This window comes from Lycorma delicatula, chromosome 2 (genome assembly GCF_047948215.1).
Source record: "Lycorma delicatula isolate Av1 chromosome 2, ASM4794821v1, whole genome shotgun sequence".
NCBI classification, from domain to species: Eukaryota; Metazoa; Arthropoda; class Insecta; order Hemiptera; family Fulgoridae; genus Lycorma; species Lycorma delicatula.
In genome coordinates this window covers 192,926,202-192,947,712 of record NC_134456.1, presented here as the reverse complement: position 1 = coordinate 192,947,712, position 21,511 = coordinate 192,926,202, and the positions used below count along the sequence as shown (strand labels likewise).

The 21,511-nt window shown below is 28.9% G+C and overlaps 2 protein-coding genes across 4 annotated transcripts in view; both read left to right on the top strand.

Moving 5' to 3' along the window:
- LOC142319542 (arylsulfatase B-like) overlaps positions 1–12,931 on the top strand; it is a 49,991-nt gene extending 37,060 nt beyond the window's left edge. For all 3 annotated transcript variants that reach the window (XM_075356930.1, XM_075356932.1, XM_075356929.1), the window contains 6 exons: positions 3,938–4,199; positions 4,718–4,875; positions 7,189–7,324; positions 8,935–9,123; positions 11,032–11,302; positions 12,685–12,931. In XM_075356930.1, the coding sequence (XP_075213045.1) occupies positions 3,938–4,199; positions 4,718–4,875; positions 7,189–7,324; positions 8,935–9,123; positions 11,032–11,302; positions 12,685–12,865 (1,197 nt within the window). In that variant the 3' untranslated portion in view covers positions 12,866–12,931. The remainder of the gene's footprint in view (positions 1–3,937; positions 4,200–4,717; positions 4,876–7,188; positions 7,325–8,934; positions 9,124–11,031; positions 11,303–12,684) is intronic.
- A 3,156-nt stretch (positions 12,932–16,087) lies between these two features.
- Positions 16,088–16,957, top strand: LOC142319541 (hydroxyacyl-thioester dehydratase type 2, mitochondrial-like). Its single transcript, XM_075356928.1, has one exon. It carries the CDS (start codon positions 16,362–16,364, stop codon positions 16,839–16,841), a length of 480 nt encoding a protein of 159 aa, XP_075213043.1. The 5' UTR covers positions 16,088–16,361; the 3' UTR covers positions 16,842–16,957.
- Positions 16,958–21,511: the final 4,554 nt, after the last annotated feature.

Here is a 21,511-nt window from a genome sequence, read left to right as displayed (position 1 = left end):
AATAATCAATGAACATTCAATCACCGATTCAGATACAAATTTACATGTAGTAGAAATTGTAAAAGGTTGTGACAATAACAATAAAAAATTAAATATTTAAAAAAATATTATATATACAGATATAGACAAAAGTTTAATTTGATTAATGTACAGATAGAATTTGATTACAACTTTCTTATCAAAACCACCTTAGATAGCAACATATTTATATAATTTAAATAAATTCAAATAATTTAAGTACAGTACTGTATGTGCGGCTAAAAAATTGCATAACAATTTTTTTTTTTAATTTTACAGTTTTTAATATTTATGACTACATATTTTTATATGTTTATAATTTTAATGTTCTGAATTTAATGTGTGATTTTTTAAAAGAAAAAGTTTAACTGATGATGAGGGAAACCTTCAAAAGCGCTATTACAAAAAACAATAAGAAGCATTATTGAATTCTGTACTCTTAGTGGGAAACTGTTTTTATTCTTTTGTCTTTGATATATATATATATATATATATATATATATTCCCCGTATATATATATATATATATATATTATATACGGGGAAATTAAAGATTTACAATCTCATTCATATTATAGGATATCTTTATTATATGCACTTTTCTGATTTCTTCTAATTCTAAATTTTGATTCTATGCAATACAAATATTCTAGATTAAACTTTTAGTGAAGTGCATCCTAGTATTCAGACTAATATTCTTAGAAGTCAACAAACTTCTCTTTTTATTCTTCTTTAGCTCATGCGATTTCACATTCAATCTCTGTTGTGTATTTGTCATCCATTTTTATATAACTCTGCAAGCATTCAATGTAATGAACCTGCATTAATTGTTCATCCAAAGCCATACTTCAGTCTTCTTGTTCCTATCCTGTGTACACCTCTTAATTTTTGTTGTTTTCTATTTATTTCATACCACAATTTACCTGCAAAAACTGTATTAATTGGAGTGAGTATCATGTAATTGTTTCCCTTTATTGCCTACCAGTGCAAGATCATCTGCAAATCTGATCATTTAGTAAAGCTCAATTTTGTAAAAGCACCATTAGTTTTTCTTTAAAAATTTACATTTATGTAAAGGTTAATTTGAATATGAACTTACATTAATTCTAAAGGTAACAATTTCAAACCATAGTCTATCATCAGCTGTCATAAAGTAGCAGTTACAAGAAAAATTAAAAAGTCATATTCAAATTCCTTTTGTTTTAAATTGATTGTTTATAATCTTTATCCTTCAACATACTTAGTTATAAACTGATGACACCAGCACCTCAAAAACAACACCACCAGAAAACATCAACTCTCCCACAATAAGAGAACTCCCACACACTCATAGATTGCATATGTTATGCGATGTTGTGTTGTAAATTTAATCTACCCAGAAACATCTATGGTGTCTTGTACAATGATAATGAAATTTTAAACCAGATGTTTCTATTTTTGCGTAGTACTTGGTTAATACAAAAAAATTAATGTTGTCGTGTATATTTTTTATGCTGGAAGAGTTTTTAATAAGTTTGTTTTTATTTTTTATTTTTTTTTATTTTACTTTTAATTTTTTTGGTTCTGTGTTTTTGATTTTATTATCCGAGTAGGGAGCCTTTTACACTCCCTATCGAAATTTGTTAAATTTTATATAGTTTCTTTTTTTATTATTTTAGCTTTTATGTTTTAAAGACTCCATCTGTGATATTAGTTTTATTTCACTTTTTTAATTTTTTTTTTAACTTAGTTTTAATTTTTTATTATATAATTTATATTAGTTTTAAGTTTTATTTAACTTTGTTATTTTAGTTTTTAACCTAGTTTTAATTTTTATGTTAGGTCTTTTATGGTTTTTAGTTTTCTTTTTAGTCTTTTTGTTATCTGAGAATGGGCCCTTTACACCCATCTCGGACTTTGTTAAATTCTATTCACTTTTGGTTTTATTTTAGATTTTATCTGTGATATTAGTTGTAAGTTTTATTCATATTTTAGATTAGCTTTATTTTATTTTATTTTTTATTGAAAAAAATTCTGGGCAATGATAATGCGCAGGCGTTTTTCACCCCCCCCCCAAAAAAAAAAACAAGAGAAGTCTACCAAGCACTGGGTGAGATGAAGAATTACAAAGCAGCAGAAGATCAGACCTTTATAGAGATCTGGAAACATGCAGGAAGACCAGCAAAAATTGCCCTTATCAACATTTGGATCAAAGAAGAACCACCAAAACATTGGACAGCCCTTATCCACCTGGTACACATAAAGCAGGCAAAACAGAAACAACTACAGGGGAATCTCACTCCTAGATACAACATACAAAATTCTTTCAAGAATCATCCTCAACAGAATCGGTTTACAACTCGAGAAAGAACTAGTAGAATACCAGGGAGGTTTCAGACCCTTCAGGAGTGATCCAGACCAAATTATGAGCCTCAAACAAGTAATGGATTACAACAGAAAAAGATGCAGAGACGTGGTGATAACATTTGTAGACATCAAGAAAGTATAAGATTGCGTCCACAGAGAATCCTACTAAAAATTCTAACATACATCGGACTATATCCCAACTTAATAAACATGATAAAACTGATCTTCACAAACATTAAGTCAAAAGTTAAATTCAGAAGCAAACTCTTGGAACCATTTGAGATCAAGATAGGACTGCACCAAGGTGATGGAGTTTCACCACTACTACCTGCACTCAGTAATGGTAATGAGAGAATGGTCCAAAAAATGCCCCCAAAAATAAAAATAGGCCAAAAATACAAAACAAACTGCCTTGGTTTCGCCAACGACTTTGCACTGCTAGTAGACAAAATTGATGAAGCTAAAACACAGATATTAGAACTTCAAAACACTGCAAATAAACCTCAAAATATCATTTGAAAAGACAGAAATTATGCCAAAAATACAACACAATTGAAAGAAATAAACATAAATAGTAATAAAGTCAAAAACGTAACCCAATTTAAATATCTTGGAGAAATAATAACAAACAACCTAAACAAAAAAATCTCAATTCAAACAAAAAAAAACTAGCTAAAGCACAAAATCAACCTGGTATACCTACTATAAAAAATGTCTATACATAAATACAAAAATAAGACATTATGACACAGTTATAAAACCAGAAGCCACATATACAGCAGAAATTCTCTTCCACCTGAACAAACAATCAAAGACCAACAAACTCCAGAAAATTGAAAGAAGAATTGGAAGAACTTGCATCAACAAAAAGTATCAGAAATATGGACAATTGTGGATTGTGCCCAACAAAGTCCTTTATAAAGATTTAGAATCCATCACTGATAGATAACATGCGTAAATAGGAGATCTTTGGACCCATCATGAAAAATTCAAGACTTCTAAAACAGCTGGTACAGTACAATCTCGACTGGAAAAATATCAAGACAAATGGATTAGGGAAATAAGAGAGGATATGAAGGAAATTGGCCTTACACCAGAAGACACCACAGATAAGATAAAATTAAACGAAAAAATCAAGAACAAAAACAATCACAACACATTTTCAACAACAGAAAGAGCATGGAGTTCAGAACATATGAAAAAGTATCGGGAGGACTCCAAGGCTCGAATAGTCCCTTCGAAGAAACTTTGATAATGGACTTACTAAAGTCAGTCCTATGCGGTCAGAAAAGATGAAAAAAATAAATAAAAATTGTGTGATTGCAAATATTTTTGTCATATCTGTTAATAATGTTTTTAAAATCTAACATATCATATACTATGATATCATTCATATTTACTCCTATATATAATTGTATGTATTTGTATGCCATATTTATGCCATACAATTCGAACTAAAAAAAAATTGTATATATGTATGTATATAAATATGTATATGTATAATGTAATATGTATATGTATGTATAAATGAATTTAATGTTTAAATATTAATTCTTAAATTAAATTTTTCACAGTTAGAACACTCTTCATATGCAGGCTATGATTTTAAAAGGAATTACACAACTGTATGGGAATATCAGGGAAAATATGCAACAGATATCTTTACAGAGGAGGCAGTAAATGTGATTAATAATCACAATAAGGAAAAACCACTATTTCTCTATTTAGGGCATCTTGCTGTTCATGCTGGTAATGAAGGAAAGTGGCTTGAAGCACCTCAAGAGACTATAGATAAATTTAAACATATTCCTAACCCAAATCGAAGGACATATGCAGGTAAGAAGATTCAATTGATCAGTTAATTTTTTTTTCATTTAACTAATTAGTAAACATTTCTATACACTAACTGGATTGATTTATCAAAAAAGTACTGAGGTGGTCCTCCTTGTTAAAATTTCAAAAATCTTGCTACAAACTATTATATTTATGGTGATCATGTATTGAAATCCTAACATTACTACACATGTTAAGATGGAATAACAAGGAAAATTATAATATATTAACCATATTTTGGCAGGAATCTAAACTGAGATCAATTGATCTAGAGCAGATACAAATTATCACACTAACCAACAAGCCTTATTTTCTATTTAGCCTATTTTCCTCCTTGGAAGTCAAACATTCATGTCAGTAACTTTAGAACTAATAAGTTTGTAAAAGTAATATAATAAATAAATTTATTTAATTTTCCTTAAATATTACCTTTTAATTAATTATTCCTCTACATTTATTTGTTAATTCAATTTTTTATTAATGTATTCGTTTTTACATACAAGTATGAACATTTTTTTCAGCCATGGTGTCTAAACTAGATGACTCAGTTGGTCAAGTGTTGAGTGCATTGCAACAAAATGAGATGCTGTCAAATAGCATAGTTGTGTTTTTATCAGATAATGGTGCTCCTTTATCAGGTACTTTTAAAAACTGGGGTTCCAACCAACCATTTAGAGGAGTAAGTATGAAAATATTCATAAACATACCATCAAAAATCTTATCTAATTAAAATAAGATACGTACTTAAAACAAAAGTGTTAAACTTTCAAGAGAAACTAGTGAACAGGGATCTAATATGAGAAAAGTCAGGGGGATTAGGACACCCCTAAAATACATAAAAAATTAAAATTATGATTGTGTATAAAACATTAAAAAAACTCGTCTAGTGACATTATTTGGAACATTTACACAAAAAATTACTTTTTAAAAACATTTTAAATTTGCCCTCTTCTTCTACAATAAATATTAAAAATCCATTGGGATGGAAGTGACTTCATATTACTAAACAAAATCATAATGAGATGTCATTTTACTAACAAAAAGTTAATAGATTGTAACAGTAAAAAGAAACTAGAATTCCTATTTTATGGATGATGGTTTATTAGCTGCAGTGAATAAACATGAGTAAAGCATTATTTCTTCTTTCCCTTCATTGTGATCTTAGAAATTTCCTTTTTCCCTGCCTTCTTCGTATAGGTATCACCTGACTTGAAAAATATTTTGTTTTTCCTACATTTCAACTGTCTCCATAAAAATATTATTGATAAGAATGCTATCTGTAAATTTGTCAAATATATATGCTTATAAACCATATTTACTTAAGCATACATTTAAAACTATATTATTTACAATTATCAAGAATGTATTTTCATAAATAAAATTTGTTAGTTACTTAATAAAAAACACATATCCTATAATGCAATTTTGGTAACTTTTAAAATTGGTATTTCTACTTTAGAATTTTAGTTACATTCAACGATACTTAAAATTATTAAATGGTTTATTATTATTATGGTTTAAAATTAAACACTGAATATACTGTTCTCAATTCAACAATATGAGACCTTATTTTTATGTTTTTTTTTTACATAATTGTTCAATTTTCTGCTCAAATGCTTTTTTTTTCCTTTGTTCAAATAATAAAGAATTATAGATTTAAAAACAATTGTGAGACAGATTCCTGACACAAGAGTGTGATGTTCTCTTTTATTTCTGATCAAAGTTTTATTTCTAATCATTTCTTGTAATCCTTTGTGGATTCCACTCCTTTTCAGATTATTTTGATTTCTATTATTTTACCTTCTAATGGTACAAATTACATTTTTCCTCAAAATAAAGTCAACTTATATTCAACTGCAATATAACTGTTCAACTTTTCACTCTACTTCTCTACTTATTTTTTTCTGTAGCTCATCCTAAACAATTTTCAAACATTTTCTTGCATATCTCATTTAAACAGCCTATTCTCTCTTTCAACTTATCTTGCAAAAAAGGTCTTTCCAACAAGTAACTTTAAATGTTTGTTTAACAATTTAATCTTTGTTCGATATAACATATTATTTCTGTTAAACCTTCATCACGTGTACAAAATATTTGTATAATTTTCTTTTTTTTAGTGAACAAGTGTTTTCATTTTAAAACTTTTTATTGCTGAGATAATTAACAATGATTGATTTGAGAAGGATTAGCTTGATACCAACTAAAAAAGTGACTGAATATACTAGATATAAGCAGATGAAAGTTGTTATACTCAAATAGAAATTCTTTGTTTTAAAATTATTCCTCAATCACAACAGAATTAAATTTAAAAAATAAACCATAAAAAAGGAAAATAGAAACAAAAAAAAGAAATTGGAATTATTTAGACTTAATGAGACAACTTTATAGAGAATTAAGAGAAATACTGCAGAATGGAGTAACTGCATGCAGAAGAGGTTAGTCTTACAACAATTATGCTCAATTATAATCAGTACCATTCATTGATATTCAATGATCAACTACTAATATATGAAGAAAACAAAATATTATTCATGTTTTAAAATCTGAGCTACAAGTAATAAATCTAACTACTAAGATAGAAAACGCAAACTGGAACATACCAGTATTTAACAAATTACAAGTGAACATCCATATTCTTTTTTATAGTATTAGCAACTACAGTGTATTAGTAACACTTTAAACTACTGCCAACAAAAATTTGTTGAGAGTACTGATGTTGAAATAATTTCAGTGGTATAATAACCTGCTAAAATCACTATTTCATAAATGAAAATTGAGTATATATGGCCTTTTCTTTTCATCTTTTCTTGTCTATAATTCCCTGCAGCCCGGTTTCAGTCTTCAATTACCTTTCAAAAGTTTTTATCTCAATATTTAATATATTTTCTTTTTCTTACTCTGTATACTGTATATTTTCTGTGTTTACATATGAATACTTCAAAGGGAGATTTATAATTATTTTTATGAAAAGGTGTTAATAATATCTTTATAGGAAAAAGCCACATTATGGGAAGGAGGTGTTAGGACTGCAGCTGTTGTTTGGAGTACACAAATTAAAAAATCATCACGTGTTTCAAAACAACTGATGCATGTAACAGACTGGCTACCAACATTATACACAGCAGCAGGTAAAAAAATTTTAATATAATAATTTTTTTAAACCACACATTTCTTTTTCTGAAATGATTATTATATATTTGAAACATACCAAATTAGAATTTATTTTGGTTTACATACCAAGTTCCCTTATTTTAATATTATTCTAAGATACCACTTCCTCAAAATAAATTTTCAAAAAAAATGTTAGTATTTAAAATATCTTGTATCTGTATACAATTACAATAAAAAAATGGGCTTTTTTTTCATGGCTGTTCAGCTTGTATTTGTGAAAATATTATAAAACAATGATTTCAGGTGAGATAATTGGTAAATTTGTAAAATAACAAATTCAAAAATAAAACAGCCTCTTAAATATTGATAGTTAAATATCTGGCAATTAAATATTCATAATTTAATTCAGTGTTAAAATCATCTTTTGATTTAAATGATTTAAGTAAAGATGTGTCAGCAGATAATCCTATAATAACATAGAAGTTTACAATTATATTATTCTCTGCTCTATTTAAAAGGTTAACAGATCAAGACCTACACAAATTAAAATGTTATGCTACTGGTTCCTTGGTTTTATTTGCCAGTGACGGTTTGTGGTTATTAAACCTTTAAATGTTAATTTAAACCTTTTAATTCATAAATTCTCTATGATCTTTTAAAAAATATTTGTTACTCTAGGAAAGTAAATGTACTTATGCAATACCCCAAGAAACAACTTTACCCCAAGAACCAACAAGAGTTGCATGAGAAAGTACAGATGGTTCTTATTAACTGAATGATTAAAAATTGATGTCCAAAGACAAAGAAAACAAAAATCACAAAAAATGTATAAGTGTTTTTTTTTTAAATATTAAAGAAATAATAAAAGGTATTGTTCTAAACACAAACAGGTTAAGATTTTTACTACTGCAAAACAGAAGCACAAGATTAGCAAAAAAAAGTATTGTATTTTAAAAGTAATAACTTTTTAAATATTACATTTTAAAAATTGTATTCACTACATTTAAAATATAGAGATTATATAAGAACTTATAGAAGAGATCTCAAATTTTACAAATCTTGACTCAGATCTAAACACGTCAGTGACAAAACAAATAATAAGGGATAGCAGCAATAAACTGCTCATTCTTCTTTTGTCCAAATAATAACATGAAAAATTATCCTCAGAATATAAAAAATCATTTCATACAAAGCTATTCTAAACAGTGAATCATATCTCTACTAAATGCAGGAAATGATTGCAAAATCAGTTAAAATACTATAATAACGTCACAGATTTGACACAAAACTTTTGTTTGTTTATCAAAAATAGACTATAAAGTAATCTATTTTTAACCAAACCTGAATAGATTACAATCTGTAATTTATTTTTGGTAACCACAGGTTAAAACAAAATGCATTCTAGACCATTTAAAAGAATCTTTATAACTGGATTCATGCTGTGATATTATTTCAGTTTAAATCACTAACATGAAAGTGATTAAAAACTATTTAATCACTTACTATCAAAATCACTTAATTACTATTTAATCACTATACTATTTCACTATCATGAAAGTATTTAAAAAGCAAAATTATTTAAATAATTCACAGTAAATACATTTCACACAAAATTCTTATTTTCTAGGAGGCAATGAAAGTAACCTGAATAAAGAACTGGATGGAATAAATATGTGGCCAAGCATTACAAAAAATAAACCATCACCTCGAAAGCAAGTTGTAATAAATATTAATGAAATAAATAATTATGGTGCTATAGTTGTTAGAAAAGATAACAAAGAATGTGGAACTGTAGGAACGTACAAAATTATAGTAGGTATGATAAAAATATGTCTGGTTTAAAATTAATTTAAATAATTTTGACAGATTTAATATTATTTTTACTATTATTGTTACTATTATTAATATAAAAAGCCCTTTGCAGTAGAATGTAAGGTATTGATCGAGATAAGCAGTCTGATTGTCCTCAAATCCACAAAATTGTTTTTCCCAGGAAAAACACAAAACAAGCAACTATTTGTCAATTGTGTATATGTGTGTGTGTGTGTGTGTGTGTGTGTGTGCGCGCGTGCATTTGTAAACTGCATTAGTTACACTCATAAGCACAATTTTTTTATGAAATGTGTTTTTAAGTACAATTGCCTTTGTGAGCATATTCTCAAATCAAAATTTATGTATTTTCTTTTTTAGCCTTTATTTCTAGATGAGAAAATACTTAACTTTCATTTTTGAAAATAAGTTTGCACAGAAAAAATGTACCAGCAAGGAAACTTCATCTTTTAATCACTAGGGCTACACTGACAGTAGTATTTTGTGTTGCTGTGTTGTGTGCTATGACGTAAAGTACTTTAGAGCATGTTTTCTTAATTTCAGGAGCCTTCTTTGTAACATAAGTGGGAAAGACAAGGTGTGAAAAGTAAGACGATCACTTACTTGCCAAACAGCATGTTGAACATTAACTTCCTGAGTGTAACATTATAAACAGTACAAAATCTATATGATTATATGTCCTTGGTCGTCTCACAAATATTCATTAGCTTACAAGTCGAGGTGCAGAGTAAAATATAGAATATTTACCTGCTTAAACATTGATAAATGTTTTCAGGTGCTTATTTAGTAGTAAACCTATAACCACACGAAACTATTTCTGCATATAATTTCTGCAGCAGTGAGTTTAGGTACCTAAACTCAATACTTCTATGAAAAAATATTTCCAAATAGTGTGAAATAAGTATTTTATACTTATATTCAGATTCTTTGCATTCTCGTAATAAAAATTCACAATTTCTACGTGAGTAAATACAATGGTTATCAAAATAACTTAGAAAGAATAGAACAATTTAAGCAATTAAGAAAGAATTTTTAAAAATGAATTCCCTAATGAGTAGAGGCATTATAATAATTAATCCTTTGCTTTAACAGAGAGGGCTGTTAATTTAATACTTTAAAATTTATGTTAAGTCAATCTTATTTCATCTGTGTTATTTGAAAAGCACTTGAGAAACAAATGGCATTAGTTAAAATTGCTTTCTCTAAAAATATTATTTACTATAGAGCTAGTTACTGTGGAGCACAGAATGAAGGTGTTACACACCTATGTGACTGACACCTCCTGAATTTTAGTGGGTTTGGGACACTGATGTGCAATATATTCATGACTTGTAGAAGTCATTTATTAGAAGTGAATAAATATTTTTTAAGAATAGATATATAATTTTGTAAGAGTGACTTGTGTCTTATATCAGGTCACCTATAATCATAAGGTTATGGCACCTCTGTACCCTGGAAAATTAATTATAAATATATCAGAAAAAATAATTAGAAAAAAGTTTTATTTTTACAGTCTTAAGATATCAAAACATTTCCATCTTCCTTTTCACTAATGCCATTCTATTATAGGAAATTTTTTTTTCTATAGAGCCATTCTTAATGGCTGTTTAAACATTGTGAATTTTTCACAATGTTTTTCACAATCATTCTAACTGAGAATCAATAAATGTAAGTAATTTAATATTATTTTGCTTTTCATTTTTAAATTTTTATTTCTTGGGGCTGGTTTTATTTGGTCCATTCTGTAGCTTTGTGCTTTTCAGAAGGGACTGCTGTTTCATGTTAGATCACATATAACAAATTGGTTCCATCACCTAATAGGTCCTCATCCAAAAAGTCTTTTATTTATCCATAAATATATGTGACATCCTTCTGTTTTTTTTTTTTTTTTTAGGTAAACCACCTAATAAAGCAATAAATAACATCCAATATTTAGAAGAATCTTCATTGACAAAACCTTATAATGTAGATGATGTTCTCTCAAGCAAAGCTAATAAAGCTATCAAACAAGTGACAGATAAACAAGTGAATGATACCATCATCAAATCATTACGTAATGAAGCAACAATTGTTTGTACACCAGCAAAAACATTAAGTGAATGTGAAGATATATGTTTATTTGATCTTGACAGTGATCCATGTGAACAAACTGATATATCTGAATCGTATGTATTTAAAACAAATTTTTATTGTTTAGAATTTTTTTTAAATCATTTAATATTTTTAGTTAAAATATAAAAGGTTTAGTTTTACAATTTTCCTGAATGGTGGATATATATTGCAGATTTCTAAGACCTTTCACAGGTTAATTTGAAAATATTATCATTTCAGCCCACCTTAGATTTTGGATCATAAATTTTTGTCATTTATAATAGTTTATCTTGTTTTTGTTATTGAACACTTCTGCATATTTTCCATTATATTAATGATAATTGCACTAAAGATGATGTGAATAGGATTTACAGTTAAATTTAGGAGTCTTGAAAGTTAGTCTAAAAGAGGAGATGTAAGAAACTTTTATAAAAAGCATTCACAACCCTGTGTTTATCATAAAGCTTATATTTATCATATCTATTGATAAAAGTATATTATCTTATAAGTGTATTACATATTTCTTAACGTATACCTCAATTCTAACTGCTCTAAGTTAGAATTGAGCTATAAATTACCCTATGTCAAATAGGACATATTATTGCCCTATTACTTACTTGAGGTAAATTTTTAGTAGAAAATTCAGAATAGATTAAGCTTTGTGGATGATATCTTCAGTAGGAAGAGTACAATGTAGAAATTTAACTGGAGACAAATAACAATACATAATAAATTAAAGCATTGAAAATCTTAATTATAATAAATATATTGATCTATATTAACTAGCCTATAATGGAAAGAAATAGAAAAGTGCACCAAATTGTTCAAGTGAATGATAATAAAAAACAAACTAATTATAAAGAAAGTAAAAAACCACTGATTGAACCTTGAAGTTATGCTAAATGTTTGTTCAGTTAAATCTTTATTCAATAAACTGATAAACCAAAAATGAATCTCCAAATATCATTTATCATCTTTGTTTTTTAAATGAGAGTATAAATTTGAGAGGAACAAACTGTTAAAACAGGAAATGAAGTGAAAATTAAAATGTAGTTGAAAAATACCACAAATTAAGTTAAATTTTCTTTAGATTTTTTGATATTATCCATTTTAATTTCTTTACTCTTATCTATAATAGGAATATTCCATTAGTTTCTGAATTTTTAATCTATGTTTTACACCAATTATATATATTTTAACAGTACAATCATGGCCATTACCACAGAAAAATGTATTTCAGCAGTTGCTGTTTGTATTTGTAAGAAACAAAAAACATAACCTGTAACTTGAGTGAATAAAATTAGATAGGTAACACATCTAATATTTTTTGAAAATAAGATTAAATATAAAAGTCTAAGGTTCCATCACAGATGCAGATATAATTTCAGATAATATATTAAAAAAAAAATCGTTTTGCAAATTATGAATTATATATGAAAAATTCTGTTTGTTACAGACAAAATTTATTAACAATGTACATGCGAGATATTTACAGCGTGGAGAATAAAACAGTGGTACCACAGTTACCATCTCTCCTAGATTCTGCTGCCAATCCTGCTTTATTCAATTATACTTGGAGTGCCTGGGAATCACCATCTCAGTATCATATTCTTGATAATAGTGATAAATTAACATGAAATCAGATATATGTTGTGTATATTGTCAAAAACAAAAAGATTAAAACTTTTATTTAAAAAAAAAAATTATCAGTATTTGTATTTTTTTTAAATTTAAATATATTGGTTTTTTATAAATTTATGTTTGATTCTTATAATTTTTTTATACTTTTTAGGTAGATTTCATAAGAAAGCTACCTATTGTAATGGGTACCATGATTCAACTTCTGGAAAATTTTGACATATCTTCACATTTCACATCCCCCATTCCAAAACCACCAACAGCTCAAAAGTTTATAAATATATTTACTTTCTTGTGGACATGATAACTGCTGCAATTCTGTACCAATCACTTTTAAATTGTTCCTTAAAAACAACTCGTTCCAAAATCATTGAAAAAATGGGATTTCAAAGGCAAAAAAGGATTATACCTCCCTTAATAGGCACAGCATTGAATCGGTTTAAAGTGGTTGTTAGGCCTCTAAACATTACCTAAAACTTTTGACTGAAACAATTTTTGATATGACCAACCCTTTCAGCAACTGAAGACCAAATGTTCCTCGAATTATAAGATGGGGCTTGTCATATACTAAATATGTGAAAATTTTTTCACATGCAACCATTGTCATATTGAGTAAATTCCAAATTTTTCTTAACTTTAAGGAAGAAATCTTTTTTATCCCCTACTTAGCAATGGTGAAATCTACCTCAACCTTCCAGCTGAAATGGATTTTTTTATTTTGAATCCCAATTATAATTTGTTTAATATCAATATTTTAGTTTGTTTTTAATATCAATAATTTGAATAGACATCTAACAAAAATTTGTAGATTCAAGCAAAAATTAATTCAGGAAAACTGCTCTTCAAAATAGATATAAATTTTTAGTGCAATAAAAGTACTGTGGAATGTATACACAATTAAGTAATGATTTGCATAATTTTCTCAGCTATGGCAGCAAAGTTATGCAATTTATTTTTAGCCAAAGAGATTTTTTCAACTCAATCATTTTAAGCTCTGTTTGTATCTTTATAATAAAATAATTCCTTTTAGTTGGAAACAGTAGCCAAAATAATAATTTTTTTTTCAAGTAAAAATATTTATTCATAATTTTATGACACAGTTAAAGAAATGCAAAAAAATTGATTATTTCTGTACTTGTGGGGGGCTTAATAAAAGTTGAACGGTAGGACTATTGTTTTGTGCTCTTGAAAAATGAATGAAAGCCTTTTTCATTTTGAGGCTCCCATACTCAAGGGGAAGCATTTGGGTAAAATTAATTTTTAAGAAAATAATCCCTAAGTTGTAAATAATAAATCTAAAAAAATAATTTTGTAAAATTGTTTAAAAAGTACAAAAATACTAGCTACAATTCAAATCTAAAGAAATACTAAAGAGTAAGAGCTATCAAAAAATAAAGAATTTTACATTTTAAATGCATGGGTAACTTGCAAAATGGATTTAAATTTAAAATAATTTTTTTTATTAAAAAAATATTTTTGTCCCAGACCACTGAAGTGGGACAGACAAAAACTTTCTATAATGGTCTGAAGGCCTATTAATGTAGAAAATACAGGTACAAAAAACTTTCATTAGCTCCTTTAATAAGTTAAAGAATAGGTTCTTATAACCAAATTAAATAATTATTTTAGTCTGAGCAGAGTCAAAGCCCATGTCTAGAACAACAATACAAACGTATATGCCAGTTTCTTCAACAAACGAATGAAAAGATAGAAAGGGTTCGTGAAGAAATAGATGATCTATTAAAACATATAAAAGCAGATGTTTATACTAATAGTAATGGAAGACTGGAATGCCATTTTAGAAGATGGCATTTCATCATAGTATCAAGATACAAAAGAGTATGAGTAAGGCATTAAAAATAGCGTCTTGGCCTTTCATCCTGAGGTACCGGGTTCAAATACCAGTCAGGCATGGCATTTTCACACACTACTTTCATTCAGAAAAAGTACTAATGGTGGTCTCGAAGAAGACCACCATTAGTACTTTTTCTTTAAAAAAAAAAAGAGAAAGTATTAGGAAGGTAAAAGAAATAGAGTGGGCTTTCAGAATGTTGTACCAAGTCTCTGAACTTATTGCCAATAGCCTTTTTTTAAAGTTATTTACAAATGAAAATGAACATAGCAGACACACATGTTGCCCAGCTAAATAAAATGTTGCATCCACAGAAAGTGTAAAATAGATATATTTAATCAAAAATATCTAATTTCTCTTTTTGGCACGTTACTTTAAGTACCACTAAAAGATACCCACTATAGTAATTTCAGAAGTTTAGTTCAATGTATAAATAAATGTATTTATATTTTTAATAAAAATACAATTAGACAGTCATTTTTGAAGTGTATAAAATGACATTTCTGTGAACATAAGTATCATACACTTGATACAGATACAGCATCTTTATTTTGTATCAAACTAACAACCGGTTTATGGAGGAAATAGTTGGAGCGATTCAATTTGATTACGAGCCACTTTTAATTTTCTCTATTAACAAACAAATAATACTAAAAAAGTAGGAAGAAATATTTGAAATGTAATTTTTTATTTAGCTAAATCGATGATTAATAAATCGTAACCTCCAAATGTTTCATAATATTAACAGTTCGGTTATGTGTTTAGAATGACTTTAAAACAAAATAAGGTTTGCATTAAAAATGATTAAATCAAATTATGTGTAAAAATATATATATATATATATATATATATACATATCGTTTCTGAGTATTAAAATAAATATTATGTAAAAAATAATTAAATAAGTGATGAAGCAATCTTATTGAAAACCAGCCAGACAAATTTTCTAGAGGATATGTAGCATTCTCGTAGGATTCATATAAAAAAGTTACTTTGGCAACTTATTACAGAATCTTCCGCACAGCAGATATAGATTAAGAAGGAGTCACGAATAACGTTGATCGGATTCCACAGTTCTTGAAGTCGAGAGTTCTAAGGTTCATATCCTAGTAAAACCAGTTACTTTTATACGTATTTGAATACTAGATCGTGGATACCGGTGTTCTTTGGTGGTTGGGTTTCAGTTAACGCCACATCTCAGGTATGGTCGACCTGAGACTGTACAGGACTACACTTCATTTACATTCATACACATCATCCTCTGAAATAATACCTTGCGGTGGTTTCGGAGGCTAAACAGAAAAATGTACACTGAAAGAAACTTCAGTGAAACAGTTCACTGAAAGATCAGTTCAATTGATCAGAGTTGTGTAAGAACGGTTCACAACGTTACTTACAAGTAGAGGTTAGGTGTCAATGTTAATTAATAATACTTATTATTTTAAAGTTCCTCGTTAATTAACTATTAGTGCTGGGTTGAAAGTTTGTGACTAACAGATTTGTGTTACTCTGAAAGTGAGATGTATAAAATGTACTCATATTGTAATCAGTTTAATTATAAAAATGAACAAGCTGTTTTATTTTAAAATTGTGTATTTAGTACTAGATAAACACAACCTGGTTTTTAGAGTACCGAGCTCATAATGAGTGTAATAACTTCTAAAAGTTCAAACAGATTATTGCCATCTTTTCTTCAGTACAGAAGTATAAAAACGATTGGAAAGGTTGATGGGATTATCCACAAACATTTTAAAGTTGGTGATAAAGTAGAAGTGGATAAAACTATTACTGACAGAGATTTAGATGTTTTTACCGAGATTTCTGGTGATGTTAATCCGTTACACATTAATGAACCAAAGATATTTCATGGTGCTTATCTAAATATGTTAGTTTCATATGTTATGGGAACCAGACTACCTGGTCCTGGTTCTTTGGTTGTAAAACAAAAAATGAGATTTCCACATCCATGCTATGTTAATCAGACAGTTACTGTAACAGTTGAAGTAGCTGAAGTTAAGAGACTTGTTACTTGTAATTATACTATTTTCTCCCATCAACAAAAAGTAACTATAATGGAAGGTGATGCTCAACTTTTAATTAGAAATGTTTATAGTAAAATGTAAATTATATTTTACCATAATATATATTTTTATGTAAATTATTTCAACATTGTGTTATCATTGTTATAAGTGAAGGAACATAATTAATTACAAAAAAAAATATATTGTTGTAACCAGTATATCTTGCTCTGTTTTTTAAGCAGTCGTTTTTTATGTACTATAACCATATTCTTATAATATCCAAAATTGTAGTACCTTTTACAGCTCATAATTTTTATCAAATTTGAAATGTTTTTCATGTAGTTAAGTGAGAAAGATAGAAATGAAGTAATAGATTAAAAAATGCAATACATTCATTAATGGAAATTTAACATTAGACCAGCTGATGTACAAGCCATAATATTTTTATTTAATAAAACATCAATTATTTTTGTATTAATTACTTAAGTTACAGGAACTCAGCTACCACTTCATGGCCAAAGTGGAAGCAACTCTACTTTTAATCCAGAAGATTCTATGTTAACCCTGGTTAGGCTTGTCAGATTCCCATGCAAAATAATTCATTTCATAAAAAACAACCATAAGTGGACAACAATCTGAAGTTACTTTGTAAGTGAATAAAGTTAGTCTGGTTAAAGTGGTTTTAGCGTTAATCATAGGTTACTTTAAAGTCATAGATTATTTTACATTAATAAAGGTAGGTACAAGAATATCCAACTTACTTTATCAGTAATCTTATGTTTTAATGTTTTTGTAGAAATTGTTGTGTTGAGCAATAGAATAAAATACTCATTACCTACATTAGTGTATGTCTTATTTAATACAATACCACCGATGTAACATATGGCTCTGAGAGTGTGGTATATAAAAAAATAAATAACAAAGCATACATTTCAATCATCAAACAAGCACAGAGTTACTTTTCAATTTCAGCCATTATGATATTTACAGTGATGAATATTGGGACTAGTCATGTCACAAAGAAAAGTTTAAAATTCAGTTACATATACTGAAATATTATACAGTAGTACCTGACCAGGGATTTTTTTTTGTATTCACCACATTCCCCAATTGAAGCTGAGCTTGAAAAATCCACCTTGAGAGATAACCTATCTTGTTATATGGATTGTCAGGCCAGGATGTGTAGTTAATTAGAATCTAACAGAGTGGTGACAGAAACAGTATTAAAGAGGTTTATTAATTAATATTTCATTAAGTTTTAGACGCTTATGTAGGAGGACCTACACAGTTGTCAATTGCAGTATTCCCAGTTCTAAACTCCCACAACAAGTAAATTTATTTTCTCTGAAAAGTTTCTCTTACTCGATGTACAATTTTCTCTGAGACAGGTCTTCCAGTACCTTTTTAGTGTACTACACTTCCTGTATCCTTAAACTCCTGATACTAATGTTTAATAGGGTCTTTATAAGGAGGATCACATTGTACTCTTAACAAAAACATCTATAAACAGTAGTAACAGACTCCCTCATGATACCATAGTACACACCTCTTATACAGTAGCCAATGCTCACCCACAGGGTTGGTCTATTGGTAAACTTGTCATTGCAAATCAGTTGATTTCGAAGTCGAGAGTTATAAGGTTTCTAGTAAAGGCAGTTACTTTTATACAGATTTGAATACTAGATGATAGGTACCGGTGTTCTTTGATGATTGGGTTTCAATTAACCACACGTTTCAGGAATGGTTGACCTGAGACATATGAGACTACACTTCATGTACATTCATACATATTATCCTCTGAAGTAACACTTTGTAGTGGTTCTGTAGGCTAAACAGAAAAAGGAAGTAGCCAATGCTCAGCTGACAAACCCTCTGCTGTTCAGTCATGCCAGTGTGTTCATTGAAGGTTTTCAATAACTAGTACCTACACTAATGTTTGAAAAAATCAAAGCTTGCTTCATTGCTTATTAAATTTAATTTAATTTTAATAAATGGTAAATAAAACATATTGCATGATGGTGTGTGCAAATACATAGTATATAATAAATTTATTCAAATGTTTTGGTTAAACTGAGTAGGTGAAAGAAGTCAGCTGTTTGCCCACATTATCAACTCTATAAACCTGTTATAAATTTTTGTTTGAAAACTGCAGGAAAGGCACATATTCAAATTTCATCAATTTGGCTTATTCTTGTCTCACACCAGGTAATGCCTTTTTTGAAGATTTTAACCACTTCCTTGAATATTAAATCATCTCCCAGTAAAAACTCATACCCATTCTTTTATCATAATCAAACCACAACCGGCCATTCATTATAATTTATTTATTTGATCATAACTGACCATTTCTTGTATTAAAATGATGTATTACGATATTTATAGCGTTCGTGGTGGGAAGGGCACGTGGCTGGTGTCTGACGTTTCCTTTGTTCATAGCATTTACATTTTAGTCGTTGAGGTGGAGCCGTGGACGCAGACCAATGCCTGTACGCGTATGACAGTTTTGTGCGAAATGACGTATCCGTAACTCCAGTTTAGTGAGATTTCCGCCGTCAGTTTAATATCCATCGTAATGCAAGTGTCCCTTCTCGTAACACAATATTGCGATGGGTAAACAACCTTCGAACAAGTGATTCAATATTGAAGAAAAAACCACCGGGTCCCCGACGAACTGCTAGCACTCCGGAGAACATAGAACGAGTAAGGGAAGCCATTGTCAGAAGCCCACGGCGCTCTATTCAGAGGCATTCAGCAGCGCTTCAAATGAACACAAGTACGGTAAGACGAATTCTGCATACAGACCTGCATTTCCATCCTTACAAGATAGCCGTCGTGCAGCAGTTAAACGAGCAAGATTTCACGCAGCGATTACAATTTTGTCGACAAATGCTTACCATTTTTGAAGAAAATGAAAATTTGTTATTGTTAATGAGTGACGAAGCCCATTTTCAACAAACAGAATTGCCGGTATTGGGCAGAAAGAAACCCACATCAGCTTCACGAGAGACCACTTCATAGCCCAAAGGTGACTGTCTGGTGTGCAATAGGAAAGGTGGGTGTTATTGGACCATATTTTTTTTAAAGAAAATGACGCTGCCGTAACTGTAACAGCTGATCGTTACATTGCGATGTTGAATACGTTTTTCATCCCTGAGTTACGAAACCGGGGAATTGATTTTCAGCAGGATGGAGCTACAGCGAGGGCAATGATGGCTGTTCTCCGTAACTTGTTTCCGGACGGATCGTTTCCAGATATGGCGACATTCCTTGGCCCCCTTAGTCCCCCGACTTGAGTAGTTGTGAATTTTTCTGTGGGGGTTTCTGAAATCTCGTGTGTACGGCAATAAACCGCGTACATTGGAGGACCTAAAGATCGCAATTTGTCACACGTCACCCAGATTGATGTAGACATGCTGCAAAGAATTGAGGCCAGTTACTGTGAAAGGCTACAACAATGTATTGCCCAAAATGGACATCACTTGCCGGACATAATTTTTCGTTCATGAGTAAGTAACAAATGCTTTGATTTAACAAGTGTTTCAGTACCAATAAAACTTATTTAAAGTAAATATTCAATTTTTTATGTTTACTTTAAAAACATCTGGTTCCCGTGAATGACTCTGTATATTATTATTGTGAATGACCCTGTATTTATATAAATATATTTACATTTTCCTCATATGCTCTTAAACTTCTAACACTACTCTATAGACTAATTATTATACTACATTTACATCTATATATATATATATATAGTACACATAAAACATAAACACACACATACAACACACAGATATTATATATTAGATACGATATGTCATCATTGTTTACACTTTCTAGCCAGTAACAACATGGTAATTCAGGTCATTGGACACATCTTCTTACAGTAGGTGCATCATGAACAACATATTTAAGGAAATCCTAGTTGCTATAAGATTGTACTTCTATTTAAATTTTAAAAAAAGAAAAGGAGATGAAGTCTGATTCGAACTGATGTACCGTCCCTTTAAGATCCAAATATTTCATTAATTAAAATTTTATTTAGCTATAACTTTGGAACCAATGAAAATAAGTACAACTTATGATGTATTGTTGAAAAGCTCTCAATGAGGGCTTATTGTTGCAGTTAAGAAAAAGTCCAAAATTCAAACCTTTTGGATTTTTGAATTTTTTGGATACTTTTGTTCAGTCGATTGCAATCAAAAGTGGAGGTGCACAACTAGATGTTAACAGCAGTCCTAAATCCAAAGTTTCAACTTACTACAGCCAATCGTTTTTGAGTTATGCGAGATACATACCTACTTTATATAAAAATAAAGTATCCACTTACTAACAATTGTGGATATTGACTATCCAAGCACTTTTGGATTATTCCTCCATCATCAGCGATTACTGATTATGAATTTTATAGTTGTGCATATAAATTTTTATAAATGGGAATTAAAATGAAAATAAAAATTATGTTCATAACAGTTGAATGTTAATAGTTAAATAAGTCAACATTAAAAGAAAAACGTCATGTTTACAACTGTTGTGCCAATATAAATTGAATCAGTTGGACAACCTAATAATTAATGTATAATTTGCTTGAATAAAATATCATTATCAAATCTGATTTGTTCAGATATATATATATATATATATATATATATAATAAAGTAAATTTCTCCAATATACTAGTTTTATGAATGTTAGTGTATTCCAATATTTCAAAAAATTAATTTAGATTGTAATTATGTCCATTCTCTATAATGTGTTTAACAAAGTTAATT